Below are 17,920 nucleotides of genomic sequence, written 5' to 3'. Positions count from 1 at the left end.
CGGGGGACTGAGATCTGAGGATCGTGGTTCAAACCAGCCTGGGCTTTGGGAAAGTTCGAGGGACTTCTGTCTCCAATGAACCACCAGAAAAGCCAGAAGTGGAGCTGGGGCCTTAAGTGGTAGTGTGCCAGCCTTCAGTAAAAGAAGCTCAGGGACAACGGCCAAGCCCTGAATTCAAGCTCTGGGACCAGCAAAAATTAAAAAACAAAAAACAAAAAACGGGGAGCACTTGGATTTGGAAGCAGGATGAAATTGCCTGTGGCCCCACTCTGTCCAGCCTCTTGTCCAGCGTGTCCATTGCTGTGTGAGCCACCTGCCAAATGGTCATTTGTGGATCATTTGGTGACTCTATTTACCACCATGGTATCTGCGCTCAGGCAGTCAAGGAGGTGAGATTTCCCAGAGTTGGTTTCTTCTGGGAGGAATGCCGTTGGGCATGGGGGTCAGGGGGAAGGGGTGCCTTCCATCTGGATGGGGAGAGTAGAAAGGAGCCCCAAGAAGTCATGGAGATGGTGGTGGGGTGGGGGGGAGTCCCAGCTAAGGATGGAGAGTCCAGCTAGAGAAAGGGGGCTGAAAGCCCAGGGATTCACAGTGAGCTTTAGAGAACTGGGGTTTGCAGAGTTTCTGGGTTCCCTTCCCCTCCACCCCGGAGACATGGTGCAGAAACAAGGTAGTGTGGGGACCATGACACCAGCTCCTTTGTCAGATTATGAATAGACACTCAAGGAACAGAGATTTGCATCAAGGCCTTTTCCTTCTGCACCAACGTGATCCTCCACCCTCTGCAGGGCTAAGCAGAGGGGAGGGAGGGGTGGGGGGAGTCTTTGCTCTGTTACCTTCAGGCAAGGAGTGACATCATCCCTTCTGCTTGTTGCTAAGGAGTCAGGCTCACATTGTTTAACAGTTGGTTACCAGGGCGATGGGGTATCACAGGGAAGTTAGCACTGGGGAAGGCAAACATTCTTCTCATCATGGCTGTGAGTGGTCCCGGGTAGAGGAGGTTACTAAAGCCAGTGGGAAGTTCCACTGGGGAGCATCTGTTCTCTGAGAACTCAGACCTTTATGTGGCTGGCTGGGTTTGAACAGCACGAATGATTGTTACAGTTGAAATCAAGAAGCAAATAATTCTGTGAGATACAAGAACCCAGGCCTATCAGTACAGAAGACTGACTGGTTACAAGATGGAGACTTCATTGTTATTTTTTTATTATTTTTAATTTTTAGGTTTTTGGGGTCAGTCATGGGGTTTGAACTCAAAGCCTGAGCACTGTCTTTGAGCTTTTTCACTCAAGGCTGATGCTCTACCACTTGAGTCACAGCTCCTTTTCTGGCTTTTTGTAGATAATTGGAGATAAGAGTCGTAAGGACTTTTTGGCCTGGGATTGGCTTCGAACCAGGATCCTCAGTCTCAAATCCTCAGATCTCCTGAGTAGCTAGGATGCGTAACTAGGATGATGGGTATGAGCCACCAATGCCCAGTAGATTGTTTTATGGGATGTATTGCTAAGCCAAGTTATATCTATTACTGTTATATCTATTACTGTTATTATTATAGGTTTTGGTGCTAGAGTTATTATTGAAGGCACTGATAAAGTATTCTAGGTACTTAAATAGGAACTTAAGGAATGATTCCACTATCTTCAGTATGGAAGGCATTGGTGCTGGATCTGTTTGGATTACTGCAATCCTGGAAGGGGTTGAGATTGAGGAGGAAGCTTCGGGCCTACCATGGTCTAGTACTGGGAATTGAGTTTTGCATGTAAAAGACATTGTTCCAAGGAGATGAAAAATAATCGGGGAGTGTTTGGATTTGTAGGTGTATGTGTGTGTGGGGGTGGGGGGGGTCTCAGTCCATGACCTTGTCTCCTTCGGCCTCATGGCCTTGGGAAATTCCTTCTCTCCTCTGACCCCCTGATACCTCACCGGTAAATCCAATACCCCATGTGGAGGTGACCAATAGCTTGGGATTCTGGGTACATCTTCGATGAATTAATGAATGATCATTTGTTGCCTTCCTAGCCATCTTGTCTTTCTTTCTCCTCGGTTCTTAAGTTTCCTGTCTAGGTCGCTGAATAGTGTCTATCTCCCCGTGTCTCTTGTTTGTCTGGCTTCATTTCTTCCTGTTGTGTGTCAGTGTCTTTGTTGAGAACTGGGGCCTTCTCTTCTGAGCCTTTTGTTGATGACACTATCTCATAAATGGCACCTTCCTGGCTTTTGCTTCTGGGTCATGACTTCCACTTCCGGGTCCCGGCTTCTGCTTCCAGGGCAGGCAAGGTCTCATTGCTTCTCATCAAAGCCTTCATGGACTGTTGTACACTAGAGGCCAGAGATTTCACTTTATTTATCTGTTGCCTTATTTTTTTTCTTTTTTCCTTTTTAATTGCATTCCATTTTGGAACTTTTTTTTTTTTTAAGGTAAGTTATTAAAAGCACTCCTTGCTAGGCTCACATCAAGAGGCATTACTTGGACAGGGGGAGAATCTTCATGGCGTCCTGGATGGAGTGTAGCGTAGAGGGTTTGACTTCTGGCTACGGAATTGTTGAAGATCAGGATGAAGGTGCTGGGCTGGGTGATTGGTGGGAGTTTTGCATGTGTCCTATTGGAATCCCATATGTACTGTCATGATCCAATAATTATAAAGCAAATGTTTGATGGGAGAGAATAACAGAGAGATGGATATTAAGGAAGATAATTGAGGGGCTGGGAAGGTGGCTCAGTGGTAGAGCGCTTGCCTTGCATGCCTGAGGCCCTGGGTTCGATTCCTCAGCACCACATAAGCAAAAAGAAAAAAGCCAAAGTGGCGCTGTGGCTCAAGTGGTAGAGCGCTAGCATTGAGCTGAAGAGCTGAGGGACAGTGCCCAGGCCCAGAGTTCAGGCCCCACGACCAGACCAAAAAAAAAAAAGAAAGATAATTGAGGGAATAGAGAGGGAGGGAGACAGGAACAGGGAAGAGAATGAGAAACAGAGACAGAGAAGAAAGGGAGAAAGGCAGAAAGATACAGAAATAGAAAGATAGAGACAGTGAGAGAGAGTGATAGTCAGAGAGCTAGAGGAAAGAGAGACAGAAACAGATACTGGGAAGAAAGAGAGAGAAGATAGAGATGGAGGGAGAAACAAAGATGGACAGAAAGCTAGAGATGGAGAGAAAGAAGAAGAAAGGGAGAGAGATAAAGAGACAGGGAGAAGAAAGAGACAGAGGGAGACAGAAAAGAGAGACAGAGAGAAAGACAGGGGACAGAGACAGAAAACATAGGCTATAGAAAATAGGTGAGGTATTGTTTTTGGAAGAATGGGTTAGGGTTTGGAGGAGGGGCTGGGAGATTCAGGAACCTTCTCCCCCTCAAGCTAAAGTCTTCAGGCTGCCATTCTTACTGGCTTCTTGTCCATCCAAACAAAACTCAGTTAGTAGATTCTGAGCCAAAGCAAGTCTCTTGTGAATAAGTCTCTGACTTGAGGTCTTCACCACAGTTCTGGTTTTCTATGGGGTGTTGGTGGAGCTGCAGCCAGGACACCGACTTGTGTGTGTGTGTGTGTGTGTGGGTGCTCGAACCAGTGGTTAGACTGTTGGGAGCTTCATTCCGGGGAATGAATCATCTTTACTGGATTGACTGTCACCACCAGGCTGCGTTTTCAAGGGGAGAAGTCAGGCCTGGTACCCCTGGGTCACCTGCCTTGCCAGGAATAATGCCTTCCCCCTAGCTTCCCCGTCCCCCCCCCCCATGCCAGCCCTAGCTCACCCATTTCTTGCTCAACCCCACCACCTCTGACAGGCCAGATTTGTCTTTTGCTTGGGAAAGTTTTGATGGCTCCTTCCTTGCTACACACAGCAACGTAAAATCACCAGCCCAGTGGGTTCGGGGCCCCTACACCATTCATGCCCTGACAGTTCTGTCTTATTTCCAGGCCACGTTTTCTCTCTTGTCACTCAGCCCAGATCTGGTTTGTCCTTGTGGCCCTCTTCTCTGGCGATTGTGTCCTTGTTTCTTCTGAGAATCAATGTCTAAACTTGGGCACCCCACAATCTCTTGTCTTTTCCTCTGCGCGCTCATTCCTGATGCATCTAAAGTGGTGAATTAACCTCTCTCTCGGCATGGCCCTGCTAGGCTGGCTGGGGCATGGGTCCGAACGATGGTTGTGGGGTGAAGCTTTCTCAGATCAGATAGGATAGGAAAACAAAGACCTAGGTGGAAAGTAAAACAACGCATTGTACATTAAAACAAATAGCCACCAGTTCCATCTTCATTCTGCTCCCATAGTCCAGCCCAGGTGGGTTGCTAGTCCATCTCACTTTGTGTCCGGGAAGCAGGCATTACTGTGATGGGCAGATCACAGCTCAGGAGGAGAATGGTCACCTCCCGTGCTTAGAATCACGCAGTCAATAAAGGCCAATATGGGTCAATAAGGATCAGAGCCAGACTTTTCTGACCAGAGGGGTGTGTATGTGTGTGTTCGTGTTTGTGTGTGTGTGCATGCACATGAATGCATGCTGATCATCTTCCAGTCCCAGGAAATCTGCACGTTTAGGAAAGGCTTACATTAAATGAAGATTAACAGTGATGGTTACATTTATGAAAAAAAAAAATCCTGCATAACCCTGCGCTTGTTGGGTTGGTTTTGTTCTTTTCTCTCTCTTACTCTTGGAATTCACTGTTTGGCTAAGTCCTGACAGGGATGGTTTCAAAGGAGAGAGAGAAAGGTAGAGGAGAGGAGAGAGGGAGGGAAAGAAGGAAGAGAGAGGGAAAGAGAAGGAGGGAGGAAAAGGGAAGGAGGAGGGGGAGGGGGAGAAAGAGAGAAGAAAGGGAGTGGGAGGAGGATGAGGGATGGAGAGAGGGGGAGGAGAACCAACCTTTCTCAGGAGAGAGACATTGAGTTCCTCAGGCTGGCTTTTGGATCATTTGGTCTCTAGGCCCCCACAAGTGAAATGAGTGCTTCTATTAAATGTGATTATAGCTACACATGTGGTGAGGTGTAAGTCTCTGGAACTGTCAGGGGATGAAGACACAGAAAAATGAGCCTGTGTGTGCAGTTTGTCGTGTCACTACTGGGGTCCTTAATTATGAGGGAACGGTTGTCATGGCAACTGGCAGACAGGATGCTGAGCCTCAGTGTTCAATCACTCGAGCCTGGCAGACTCGTTTTCTATCGCAGAGCCAGCCCAGGGCGGGAAAGTCCATGAGACTTCTATCTCCAATGAACCACAGAAAAAGTCAGAAGTGGTGCTGTGGCTCAAGTGGTCAAGTACCAGCCTTGAGCTTAAAAAAAGAGCTTTGGGGCAACCACCCTCAGGCCCTGAGTTCAAGCCCCAGGACTGACATACACAAACACATGAAGTCTGTCATCAGCGGTGCCACGTTTGAAGTGCTCAATAAACCACACGACCTTGGAGGCCACCATGTTGCACATCTTGGATTTGTGGAGCATGCCCACTGGGGCCCAGGTTGCTGAGCAGCCTAGGGGTCGTTCATTCCTTGGGAGATGTTTTCTGCATGTCAGATTGTGTGGGGACCACTGGGCATGCGCAGATCCTTCTGTATTAGTTGTCATCGTTGTTGCTTTGGTTTTGGTTGGCTGTTGGGTAGTTGGCACCATCCTGTGCCTGAAGTTCGACTCTTTGCAGGTCTTACCTTGAGGGTTCAGCTGTGTCCCAGAGCTACACACACCATTTTTTCTTTCATTTGTTCCATGTGTTCTCAGTTGCCTGTGTGGTTTCTGGAACCACTTGTCTTGGTTTGTTTGTTTCGTTTCTCCAGGAGTTTTACTTTGGCTTTGTACTCAAATGGATCACAGACTCCAGAAGGCATAAAGGCAAACATGGATGGATGCATGCAGCGCTATAAAAATCAAGCCCTCCTCGCAGGGCACTGGTGGCTCACGCCTGTCAGCCTAGCTACTCAGGAGGGTGAGAGCTGAGGATTGTAAGTTCAAAGCCAGCCTGAGCAGGGAAGTCTGTGAGAATCTTACCTCCAATGAACCATCAACCCCCCTCCCCCAATAAGTGAAGCTGTGGTTCAAGTGGTAGAGCACCAACCTTGAGCTAAAAAAGCTCAGGGCCAATGCCCAGGCCCTGAGTTCTAGCCCCAGGTAACACACACACACACACACACACACACATATATATATATATATATATATATATATATATATATATATATATATGTGTGTGTATATATATATATATAATATTTATAAATATTCTTTTGTGTTATAAATATTAATATTGGTAGTAATGCTTACTATTCATGTTGGTTCATTATTTATTCCTAGGTATCAGTCATTATGTTATCTAACAAAAGAATAAATTTAACAAATCATAAATAAAAAAATAAAAATCAATATAGTATCTTTTGAGTGCTGAGGATTGAACCCGGGATTTAACACATATCCACATCCTCACAGACCCAAACAGCAAGCCTTCAACTCTGAATTTTGCAAATCTATTTGCCACCAGGCATGATTACCAACTTCTCTTCTTATTTCGAATGATTCATTTTCAAAGTTGCTTCTTTGGGTTTCCTGGATGGAGAGATGATCATTTTCACCATGTGTAAGGCTCACCTTGCTTTTCCTTTTTGGATAGTTTTCTCTTCTATTTCTTTGTCTTGACGCCAGCCTCCCAATGCGTTTTTCTTGTCTTATTGCATTGGTCACTAACTTCAGATTTAGAATCCCAGGGGTGTTTGCATTTACATGAGCATATATCTCCCCAGGTTCTTTCTAGCACTACAGAGCTGGCCTTCTTTGTGAAATTATACTAATAGAGTTTTGATATTAAGCCATCCCTACTTGACCTCAGGGGGTCATGATACATGGCCAGATTCTGCTTGCTAAATATGTCATTTAACACTTTTCTCAAATAGTATTGGGTTTTTTGTTTGTTTGTTTGTCCTGAGGCTTGAACTCTGGAACTGGGCGCTGTCCCTGAGCTCTTCAGCTCAAGGCTAGTGCTCTACCACTTGAGCCACAGTGCCACTTCTGGCTTTCTGGTGGTTTATTGGAGATATGAATCTCACTGACTTTCCTGCCCATTGAACTGTGATCCTCAGGTCTCAGCCTCCTGAGTAGCTAGGATTACAGGCATGAGCCATCAGTTCCTGGCCACTCAAATAGTGTTGTGAGATTGTGTTTGCTTTTTATTTCTTCTTCTTCCTCCTCCTCCTCCTCTTCCTCCTTCTCCTCCTCCTCCTCCTCCTCCTCCTCCTCCTCCTCCTCCTCCTCCTCCTCCTCCTCCTCCTCCTCCTCCTCCTCTTCTTTCTCCTCCTCCTCCTCCTCCTTGTCCTCCTCCTTCTCTCTTTTTTCCCCCCACTGATTGTGGGGTTTGAACTCAGGGCCTGGGAGCTGTCCCTTAGCTTTGTTGCTCAACACTAGTGCTCTATCACTTGAGCCATAGCTACATTTCTGGTTTTCTGGTGGTTCATTGGAGATGACTCACACAGGGACTTTTCTGCCCAGGCTGGCTTTGAACCTCGGTCCTCAGATCTCAGTCTCCTGAGTCGCTAGGATGACAGACGTGAGCCATTAGTGCTTGTCCTGTATTTTCTTTCTAATGCTCCCTTTGTTCTAGTGTATTGTTACCCTGCCTCTCCATGAAGGGTATATATACTTTCTTTCCCCTTCTTTTTCCATACCCTAGAGCATCTGAATGAATAAGGAATCTGTCCCTTAAGATTTCTGTTTCAACCCATGAAGTCCTTTGATTTTTAGTGTTTTGGGGAAAGGGGGGTAGGGGGTGGGGTGTAGTGATTTTCAGCCCATGTAAGAGCAAGTACTACATGGCTTTTTTTGTTTGTTTGTTTTGGTTGCTTGTGGGGCTTGAACTCTGGGCCTGGGCGCTGTCCCTCAGCTCTTCAGCTCAAGGCGAGCGCTCTACCACTTGAGCCACAGTGCCACTTCTGGCTTTTTCTGCTTACGTGGTGCTGAGGAATGGAACCCAGGGCTTCATGCATGCAAGGCAAGCGCTCTACCCCTGAGCCCCCTTCCCAGCCCCCTACTTGGAATCTTCAAGAAGGTTCCCTCTTGACCTGCCTTCCCTCATTGTCATTCTTTATCCTTGTCATTCTTTTCAGTAATTTTTCTCCAAGCAGGGACCCATGCAGTCCATAGGGAATTTCACCATCCTACCTGGAGCTAGGCAGGGGTGGGGAGGGGAGGGTGGGACTTGGGCAAATCACAGACTCACAATCTAATCCACCCCCCAATGCTGTCATTGGGCAGAGCCTGCCACAGACAGGAATGGGATCGGGAGGCACCAGCCCTTCCTGGAGGGAAGAGCTCTGTGTGTAGCCCGAACTCTTCAGGAAGCCATTTCTTGCCATCCAGCTGGCCCTAGGCTTTGTGCTTGGAAGCAATCCATTGTCTTTGTCTCTGAGTCCAGCCCCAGGACACTGTGACTCATCGTCTCTTTTGTTTCCTTGAACTTTATGAATCAGGCCCTTGTAAGATGGAGATGCTCACCTTCTTTGAGCCTTTAAGATGGAGTCTCCTCACACATCTACCTCTCCTGTCTTGGTTTGTAAAATGCCTGTCATCCTAGCTACTCAGGAGGCTGAGATCTGAGGATCATGGTTCGAAGCCAGCCCGGGCAGGAAAGTCTGTGAGACTATTATCTCCAAGGAACCACCAGAAAACCGGAAGTGGAGCTCAAAGATAGCGCCCAAGCCCTGCGTTCAAACCCCAGGACTAATGCTAAATAACTAAATACTCCGATGTGTGGCCAGGTTTCTAGGTAGGGTGACATAGGGTGGGCCAGCTGGACTTCTGAGTTACCTTCCACCTTTGTGAAGTTGTTCTGCCCACCTCTGACCTCCCATGGGTACATGGGAGCTGTGAAGACAGGGTGTGATGGCAGGCACCCTGGCTGCACCCCACGTGCCCTGAGGATGTTCCTGGATGTCTACCGTAGCCACGCCCATGGGGGGGGGGCTTTGGTGAACTGTCAGGTTTGGGTTTGCTACAGCCAGTTTAAGCACCAAGTAAGCGGTGTGATCCCCTCTCTCTCCTTCCTTCCTTCGTTCCTTGGGTGCCCTGGGCTCAGCATCTTTGGGGTTCAGGAAGAAGACATCAGCCAGACAGCCCAGTTCTGTCTCTGCAGGTTCCAAGCTGCTGGGTTCTCTGGGGCAGCTGTGTTTTATTTCATTTTATTTTTTATCTTGCCTTGAAATTTGGTTTCCCTGACATGAGCAGGTGCCTTGCTGGCCTGGCTGGTGCTGCAGGAAGAAGGTTGTCTACTGGGCATTGTCTGTTGACATGGCGGGGTCTGGGGGCTAAAGACGGCTATGGCAGAGGCTTGGGCTGGCCAGCAGTGGACTGTCTGTGTGCTCTCTTTCTCCCTCTCTCTCTCCCTCCCCTCCCTCTCTCTCTTTCTCTCTCCCTCCCTCCCTTTCTCTTTGTGTCTTTCTCTGCCTCTCTGTCTTTGTCTCTGTCTTTTCTCTGTGTGTCTCTTTCCCCCCTCTGTCTCTCTCTCCCCTCCCCCTCTCTCTGTCTCTCCCTTTTTCTCTGTCTCTCTCCCTCTGTCTCTCCTGCCCCTCCTCTCTCTGTCTCTGTCTCTGTCTCTCTCCTCCACCTCTCTGTGCCAGTGCTGGGGTTTGAACTCAGGGCCTGAGCCCTATCCTTTAGCTTTTTCACTCTGGTGTTCTACCACTTGAGCCATACCTCGACTTCTAGCAGTTTTGGGTTTTTTTTGCTTGGTCGTGGGGCCTGAACTCTGGGCCTGGGCGCTGTCCCTCAGCTCTTCAGCTCAAGGCGAGCGCTCTACCACTTGAGCTACAGCGCCACTTTTGCCTTTTTCTGCTTATGTGGTGCTGAGGAATCGAACCCAGGGCCTCATGCATGCAGGGCAAGCACACTACCACTGAGCCACCTTCCCAGCCCTTCCAGCTATTTTTTTTGCTGGTTCCTTGGAGATAAAAGTCTCCTAGACTTTCCTTCCTGGGCTGACTTTGAACCTTTGAACCATGATCCTCAGATCTCAGCCTCCTGAGTAGCTAGGATGACAGGCGTGAGCCACTGGCACCTTGCTCCTGTGTGTGTGTGTGTGTGTGTGTGTGTGTGTGTGTGTGTGTGTGTGTGTGTGTGTGTGTGTGTGTGTGTGAAGGCCTGGGATATTTTGGCAGGTTGTCTTGTGTATAGGTGTCCCTTGCCCAGGCCTCTGGACCTGGGCCTTCCATCCAGGGCTCGGCTGTAGTGACAGCCATGGAGTTCCACAAGAAAGGAAAGGACAAGGCTCAGGGGGCTGCCAGGTCTGGAAAAGACACTCAAATCTCTTTCTGAACCCAAATTGGAATAAATAAATCTCTAGCTTCCTTCTCCGTAATCAGGAGAGCATGGGTCTTCAAGAACTCAGATTGAGTTTAGGGACCGAGCACCATGGCGCCTGCCTGTCCTCCCAGCAACTCCCGGGGGAGAAACCAACCGGGGAGATCTCATTTTGAGGTTAGCCTGGGTGAAAAGTACGAGGGACATCATCTCAACAAATTAGCCACGCATTATGGCTCCTGTCTATACCTCCCAGCTACATGGGAGGTCCAGGTCCAGATTCAGGCTGTCCAGGCAAACACATAAGGCCAACGCAACAGGAGCCTGGCTCAAGGGTGAAAGCATCTACTTTAACAGATTTAAGGTACAAGGTCTTGAATGCAAACCCCGGGACCCCCAAACCACTCTCCTCCTCAACAAATTTAAGAAAAGAAGAAGAAGTAGAAGGGGAAGAGGAAGAGGAAGAAAAGAAGGAGGAGGATGAAGGAAGGAAGAGGAAGGAGGTAGAGGAGGAGGGAAGGAGAAGGAAGGAAGGAAGGATGGGTAGATGGATGGATGAAAGGAAGGAAGGAAAGAATGGGTGGATGGATGGATGGGTAGATGGATGGATGGAGGGAAAGCAGGATGGATGGGTAGATGGAAGGAAAGAAGGAAAGATAGATGGATGGGTGGATAGATGGATAGGTAGATGGATGAATGGAAGGAAGGAAGGAAGGAAGGAGGAGTGGGTGAATGGATGGGTGGGTGAAGGAAGGCAGGATAAATGGATGGGTGGATGGATGGAAGGAAGGAAGGATAGACGGATGGAAGGAAGGCTGGATGGATGGGTAGATGGAAGGAAAGAAAGATGGATGGGTAGATGGACGGATGGAAGGAATGATGGAATGATGGAATGATGGATGAACGGATGGATTGATGGATGGATGGATGGATGGGTGGAAGGAAGGCAGGATAGATGGATAGGTGGATGGAAGGAAGGAAGGATAGATGGATGGGTGGATGGGTGGAAGGAAGGATAGATGGATGGGTGGATGGATAGATGGAAGGAAGGCAGGATGGATGGATGGGTAGATAGATGGAAGGCAGGATGGATGGGTGGATGGATGGAAGGAAGGATAGATGGATGGGTGGATGGATGGATGGATGGAGAGAGATGAGACAGAGATAGTTTGGGGGGTTGTGGAGATCCAGATGGTCCACCCCAGTTTAAGCAGAGCTCCGCTGTGGTGGGCAGCGCCCCAGAAATGCCAGGAAGAGGCTGCCCCAACTATTCCTGCATGTGTATGTGGAACATTAAAATGGCATTTGCCCACCTTCCTCTCTCCCTTCACCTGCTTCTCCCCAGCCCCGAGGGGGAGCTGCTCCCTACCCCAAGTTCCAGCTTCCCACTTCCACTTCGTTAGGCTGTAAGTTAGCTGTGCAGAGGACTTACACCATCGCCATACCATGCATCAATGCGTTTGCGAGTATGTGCATCGCACCCTTGTGCACTTACATACAGATTTATAATGTGGAATTTGGATTTCTAGTTCTGATCTAACTTCCCTGCGAGAGCGACTTAATCCACTTGACACAATCCCTCTCCATCCACTTCCATGAGAATGGCAGAACATTCCAGTCCCTATCTTTGTCTCATCTGTCTCCCATCCATCCATCCATCCATCCATCCTTCCTTCCTTCCTTCTATCCATCCATCTATCCATCCATCCATCCATCCTTCCTTCCTTCTATCCATCCATCTATCCATCCATCCATCCATCCATCCTTCCTTCCTTCCTTCCATCCATCCATTTATCCATCCTTCCTTCCATCCATCCATCTATCCTTCCATCCATCCATCCACCCTTCCTTCCATCCATCATTCCATCCAACCTTCCTTCCTTCCTTCCTTCCATCCTACCTATCTTCCTTCCTTCCACCCATCCATCCTTCCATCCACTCACCAGTCTATCTACCTATCTATGTCATCTAGAGGATCTATCAATCAGTATAGTCTGTTTTTATCCATCTTTCCTATAAGTAAGCTGATTTATCCATTAATAATTTATTCACCTGTCACCTATCTTATCTCACTTATCTACAGATCTCATCTATCTACCATCTTCCTTATTTGTCATCTAATCTATCCATTAATGTATTTCCACTATCATCTTACCTATTATCTATCTAATCTATCATGTGTCTGTCATATTTATCTGTTAATCTTCTACCTGAGCCCCAAACATTAATCTTATCCATCCTATCTACCTACCTTAACTATCATTTATCTGATCAATCACAAGCAATCATCTATCAATCATCTATCTTATCATTTATCTGCTGGTTTTATCAATCATCTATCTTATCTAATCTACGTATATATCAATTATTTAAGCGCCTGCCACCTATTATCTTATTATCTTATCCTATTATCTTCTACCTGATCAGTCACCTCACAGATTCCGTCCATCCACTCTTGATTGTCCACGTCCATCTGTGGAAGTGGATCCGGGTCCTTTGAGGGTTAGTGGGGCTGGGGGGGGGGGAGAAGGATGGAAGGGGGGACGTGGCTCCACGTGGCTTGGACCCATATTTGACATGCTGACGGCCAAACCCTCTGCACCGCTACTGAAAGATAATAACAATAAACAGAGAGAGGCTCAGGCCGGGGGGCGGGAGGGGACAGCAGGGGGAGGAAGGGTATGCGCAGGCGCACATACAAACCCAAGCATAGCCACGCATGCGCATGCGCACATACAAACCCAAGCATAGCCACGCAGGCGCATGCGCACATACACACCCAAGTACAGTCACGCAGACGCATGCGCACATACAAACCCAACACAAGCGCATGCGCACATACATACCCAAGCACAGCCACGCAGGCGCATGCGCACATACACACCCAAGCACAGTCACGCAGGCGCATGCGCACATACAAACCCAAGCATAGCCACGCACGCGCACATACATACCCAAGCACAGCCACGCAGGCCCATGCGCACATACATACCCAAGCATAGCCATGCAGGTGCATGCGCACATGCATACCTGCGCATGCGTGCTGGCGTGCACTCGCGTCTCTGCCGGGCCCAGCGGGTCAGGAGGCTGAGATCCGAGGATCAGGGTTCGAGGCCAGCCCGGGCAGGAGAGGCCGTGAGGCTCTGACCTCCAGTGAGCCACCAAAAAGTCACGGACCGGATCGATCAGTTAACAATGCATGAGTTAATCATGTGGCTCGGGTGGCACAGCGCCAGCCTGCAGCTCAGCAGCTCAGAGTCAGCGCCCAGGCCCCGAGTTCGAGCCCCGGGACCGGCACACACACTCAGCCCCCCAGATTATCCTACAGACGGGGAAACCGAGGCCCGGGTGGGCGCAGGGGCGTCGTTCAAGGTCACGCTGGAAGCTGGCCTTGGGTGTCTGTGCCTTCATCCTCCTCCTCGGGGTTCAGGGCTGGAGCTGGGGTCCCCCCGGCCCCCTGCCTAACTCCCCACTCTCTTCCCCTTCCAGGTCACCATTCTCGTCAGCCTGGCCCTCGCTTTCCTCGCCTGCATCGTGTTCCTGGTGGTTTACAAAGCCTTCACCTACGACCACAGCTGCCCAGAGGGGTTCGTGTACAAGGTAAGGCCGCAGGGACACCCAGAGGGGACTGGGGGGGGGCAGAGCTGGGCCCCCGAGTCAGGAGATGAATGAACCCATTTCAGCCTCAAAAATCAGCCCCTCCGGCTCACGCCTGTCATCCCAGAGACTCAGGAGGCTGAGATCTGAGGATCACGGTTCGAAGCCAGCCTGAGCAGGAAAGTCTATGAGATGCTGATCTCCAATGAACCACCAGGAAACCAGAAGTGGCGCTGTGGCTCAAGTGGTAGGGCACTCGCCTTGAGCTCAAAGACGCGCAGGGACAGCGCCCAGGCCCTGAGTTCAAGCCCCATGACTGGCAAAAAGTAAAAAAATGGGAGAGAAATAGAAAGCCCTGTTGACAATGGATTGCCAGCATCAGGTTGCCGTCACAGACAGCATATTTGAGGGGTGAGAAGATGTTAGTGTGGGTTCTTACTGCTTACAAAGTACCATGTGCCAGGCCTCCTGCACCTGTAGGACCTGGACAGCTCATAATAACTATCTCAACTAAACGTTATGATCCTCCTAAACCAAAAAAAAAAAAAAGAAAAGAAAGACTTCGTTGTGGCCATGGTACAGATGAGGAAACGGAGCACTTAGCGAGGAGGATTTCCCTGGGAATCACAGCTACAATAAAGACATTCCAAGGATGAAGGGCCAAGCAGGCATGGTCTACATTGTAAATGCGTTGTCCTTGGGTGTGATGATGATGGTGATGGTGATGATGATGATGACATGGTGATGATGATGATGACGATGATGGTGATGATGGTGATGATGATGATGGTGATGATGATGATGGTGATGATGATGATGATCATGGTGGTGATGATGGTTATGATGACGATGATGATGATGATGATGATGATGGTGATGATGATCATGGTGGTGATGATGGTGATGATGATGGTGATGATGATGGTGATGATGGTGATGATGATGGTTATGATGATGATGGTGATGATGGTGATGATGATATGATGATGGTGATGATGGTGATGATGGTAATGGTGATGATGGTGATGATGATGGTGATGGTGATGATGGTGATGATGGTGATGATGATGGTGATGATGGTGATGGTAATGGTGATGATGGTGATGATGGTGATGGTAATGGTGATGATGGTGATGATGATGATGATCATGGTGGTGATGATGGTTATGATGACGATGATGGTGATGATGATGGTGATGGTGATGATGATGATGGTGATGATGATGATGATGATGATGGTAGTGATGATGATCATGGTGGTGATGATGGTGATGATGATGATGATCATGGTGGTGATGATGGTTATGATGACGATGATGGTGATGATGATGGTGATGATGATGATGATGGTGATGATGATGATGGTGATGATGATGATGATGGTGATGATGATGATGATGATGATGATGATGGTGATGATGATGGTGATGATGATGATGATGATGATGATGATGGTGATGATGATGGTGATGATGATGATCATGGTGGTGACGATGGTTATGATGATGATGATGATGATGGTGATGATGGTAGTGATGGTGATGATGATGATGATGATGATGGTTATGATGATGATGATGATGATGATGATGACGGTGATGATGGTAGTGATGGTGATGATGATGATGATGATGATGGTGATGGTGATGATGATGATGGTGATGATAGTGATGATGGTGATGATGATGATGATGATGGTGATGATGACGATAATGGTGATGATGATGATGATGATGATGGTGATGATGGTGATGGTGATGATTGATGTTGGTGATGATGATGATGATCATGGTGGTGACGATGGTTATGATGATGATGGTGATGATGATGATGGTGATGGTGATGGTTGATGTTGGTGATGATGATGATGATGATCATGGTGGTGACGATGGTTATGATGATGGTGATGATGATGATGATGGTAGTGATGGTGATGATCATGATGGTGACACAGAGCCGGGGCTCCCCAGACGGGACAGGGGGGGGAGGGGTAACCTGGGTAGAAAGTGGGGTTCCCAGGCCGCCCCCTGACCGTGCCTCTCCCGCCCCAGCACAAGCGCTGCATCCCGGCCTCCCTGGACGCGTACTACTCCTCGCAGGACCCCAGCTCCAGAAGCCGCTTCTACACGGTCATCAGCCACTACAGCGCGGCGCGGCAGAGCACGGCGCGCGCCATCGGGCCCTGGCTCTCGGCCGCCGCCGTCATCCACGAGCCCAAGCCGCCCAAGACCCAGGGCCACTAGAGGCCGCGCGGCCCGCCTGGGGGGGCGGGGCGGGCGGGGCGGGCGGGCTCCCATTGGCCGAGCCAAGCTCCAATCACGAGATGACGCTGTCCTCCTGGGCGGGGCGGGGGCGGGGCAGTGGAGGGAGGGCCCCGCCCCCCTGGGCTAAGCCACCCTCCAATCGTGAGGCAGCGCCGTCCTCCTGGGTGGGCGGGACGCTGAGATCCCATTGGCTCAGCCAAGCTCCAATGGGTAGCGAAGCGTCCTCCTGGGCGGGGTGGGGGTGGGTGCTGGGTCCCCATTGGCTAAGCCAAGCATCAGTCATGTCCCCCAGGGCGGGAACCCTCGAGCCCTGGGGCTGTCCCGGCCGCGTGTCCCTCCGCCCCGCCCGCCCCGTCTGTCCGTCCGTCGGTCCGTCCGTCCCCCACCCCTTGTACAAAGGCATGTTTCCCGTTGATCGTCCCCAAAGCCACTGCGTATTCTTTGTTAGGAAAATAGAAAACCAGAGAAGGCCAGACCCCAGACAGTGAGCCACAGCCTCGGCCGGGCGGGCGGGGAGGGCCGGGCCCCTCTGGGCCGCGGATTCTTCTGGATCTACAGCTGGGTCCTGCCCGTGGGGGGGGGGGCGAGGAGAGAATGGAGGAGGGGGAGGGGGAGGGGAGGAGGAGGAAGAGTGAGGAAGAGGAGAGGAAGAGGAGGGGGGGAGGAGGGGGAGGAGGAGGGAGAGGAGGAGGAGGAGGGGGAGGAGGAGGAGGAGGAAGAGGAGGAGGAGGAGGAAGAGGAGGGGAAGAGTGAGGAAGAGGAGGAGGGGGAGGAGGAGAGGGAGGAGGGGGAGGAGGAGGGAGAGGAGGGGGAGGAGGAGGAGGGGGAGGAGGAGGGGGAGGAAGAGGAGGAGGGAGAGGAGGAGGAGGAGGAGGGAGAGGAGGAGGGGGAGGAGGAAGAGGAAAGGAAGAGGAGGAGGGGGAGGAGGAGGAGGAGAGGAAGAGGAGGAGGAGGAGGGGGAGGGGAAGAGTGAGGAAGAGGAGGAGGGGGAGGAGGAGGGAGAGGAGGGGGAGGAAGAGGAGGAGGGGGAGGAGGAGGAGGAGGGGGAGGAGGAGGAGGGGGAGGAAGAGGAGGAGGGGGAGGAGGAGGAGGAGGAGGGAGAGGAGGAGGGGGAGGAGGAAGAGGAAAGGAAGAGGAGGAGGGGGAGGAGGAGGAAGAGGAGGAGGAAGAGGAGGGGAAGAGTGAGGAAGAGGAGGAGGAAGAGGAGGAGGGGGAGGAGGAAGAGGAGGAGGAGGGGGAGAGGGAGGAGGAGGAGGAGGGGGAGGAGGGGGAGGAGGAAGAAGAGGGGGAGGAGTGAGGAGGAGGGGGAGGAGGAGGAGGAGGAGGAGGAGGGGGAGGAAGAGGAGGAGGGGGAGGGAGGGGGAGGGGGAGGAAAGAGGAGGGGGAAGGGAGAGGAGGAGGACGGGGAGGAGGAGGAGTGGGGAAGAGGAGAGGAAGAGGAGGAGGAGGAGGGGGAGGAGGGAGGAAGAGGAGAGGAGGAGGAGGGAGGAGGAGGAGAGGGGGAGGAAAGGAGGAAGAGGATAAGAAGAAAGGAAGAGGATGAGGAGGGGGTAGAAGGAGGAGGAGGGGGAGAAGAAGAGAAAGAGGATGGGGAGGAGAAAGAAGAGGAGGAGGAGGAGGAGAGGAGAAAGGAGAAGAGGAGGAGGGGGAGGAGCAGGAGGAGGAAGAGGAGGAGGAGGAGGAGGAGGGGGAGGAGCAGGAGGAGGAAGAGGAGGAGGAGGAGGAGGGGGGGAGGAGAAAGGAGAAGAGGAGGAGGAGGAGGAGGGGGAGGAGCAGGAGGAGGAGGAGGAGGAGGAGGAGGGGGGGA

The 17,920-nt window shown here is 50.5% G+C and overlaps 1 protein-coding gene across 2 annotated transcripts in view; it reads left to right on the top strand.

Moving 5' to 3' along the window:
• The window catches only part of Nsg2 (neuronal vesicle trafficking associated 2), a 31,755-nt gene extending 15,060 nt beyond the window's left edge, over positions 1-16,695 (top strand). Inside the window, exons 3-4 of one of the 2 annotated variants that reach the window (XM_070022902.1) lie at positions 13,742-13,852; positions 15,901-16,695. In XM_070022902.1, the coding sequence (XP_069879003.1) occupies positions 13,742-13,852; positions 15,901-16,092 (303 nt within the window). In that variant the 3' untranslated portion in view covers positions 16,093-16,695. The remainder of the gene's footprint in view (positions 1-13,741; positions 13,853-15,900) is intronic. The other variant, XM_070022901.1, reaches the window with a different exon arrangement.
• The last annotated feature ends 1,225 nt before the right edge of the window (positions 16,696-17,920 follow it).

The sequence above is a fragment of the Dipodomys merriami genome, unplaced genomic scaffold, assembly GCF_024711535.1.
Source record: "Dipodomys merriami isolate MVZ:Mamm:240054 unplaced genomic scaffold, mDipMer1.0.p SCAF_1541, whole genome shotgun sequence".
In the NCBI taxonomy this organism is placed as follows: Eukaryota; Metazoa; Chordata; class Mammalia; order Rodentia; family Heteromyidae; genus Dipodomys; species Dipodomys merriami.
This window is presented reverse-complemented; position numbering and strand designations above follow the sequence as displayed.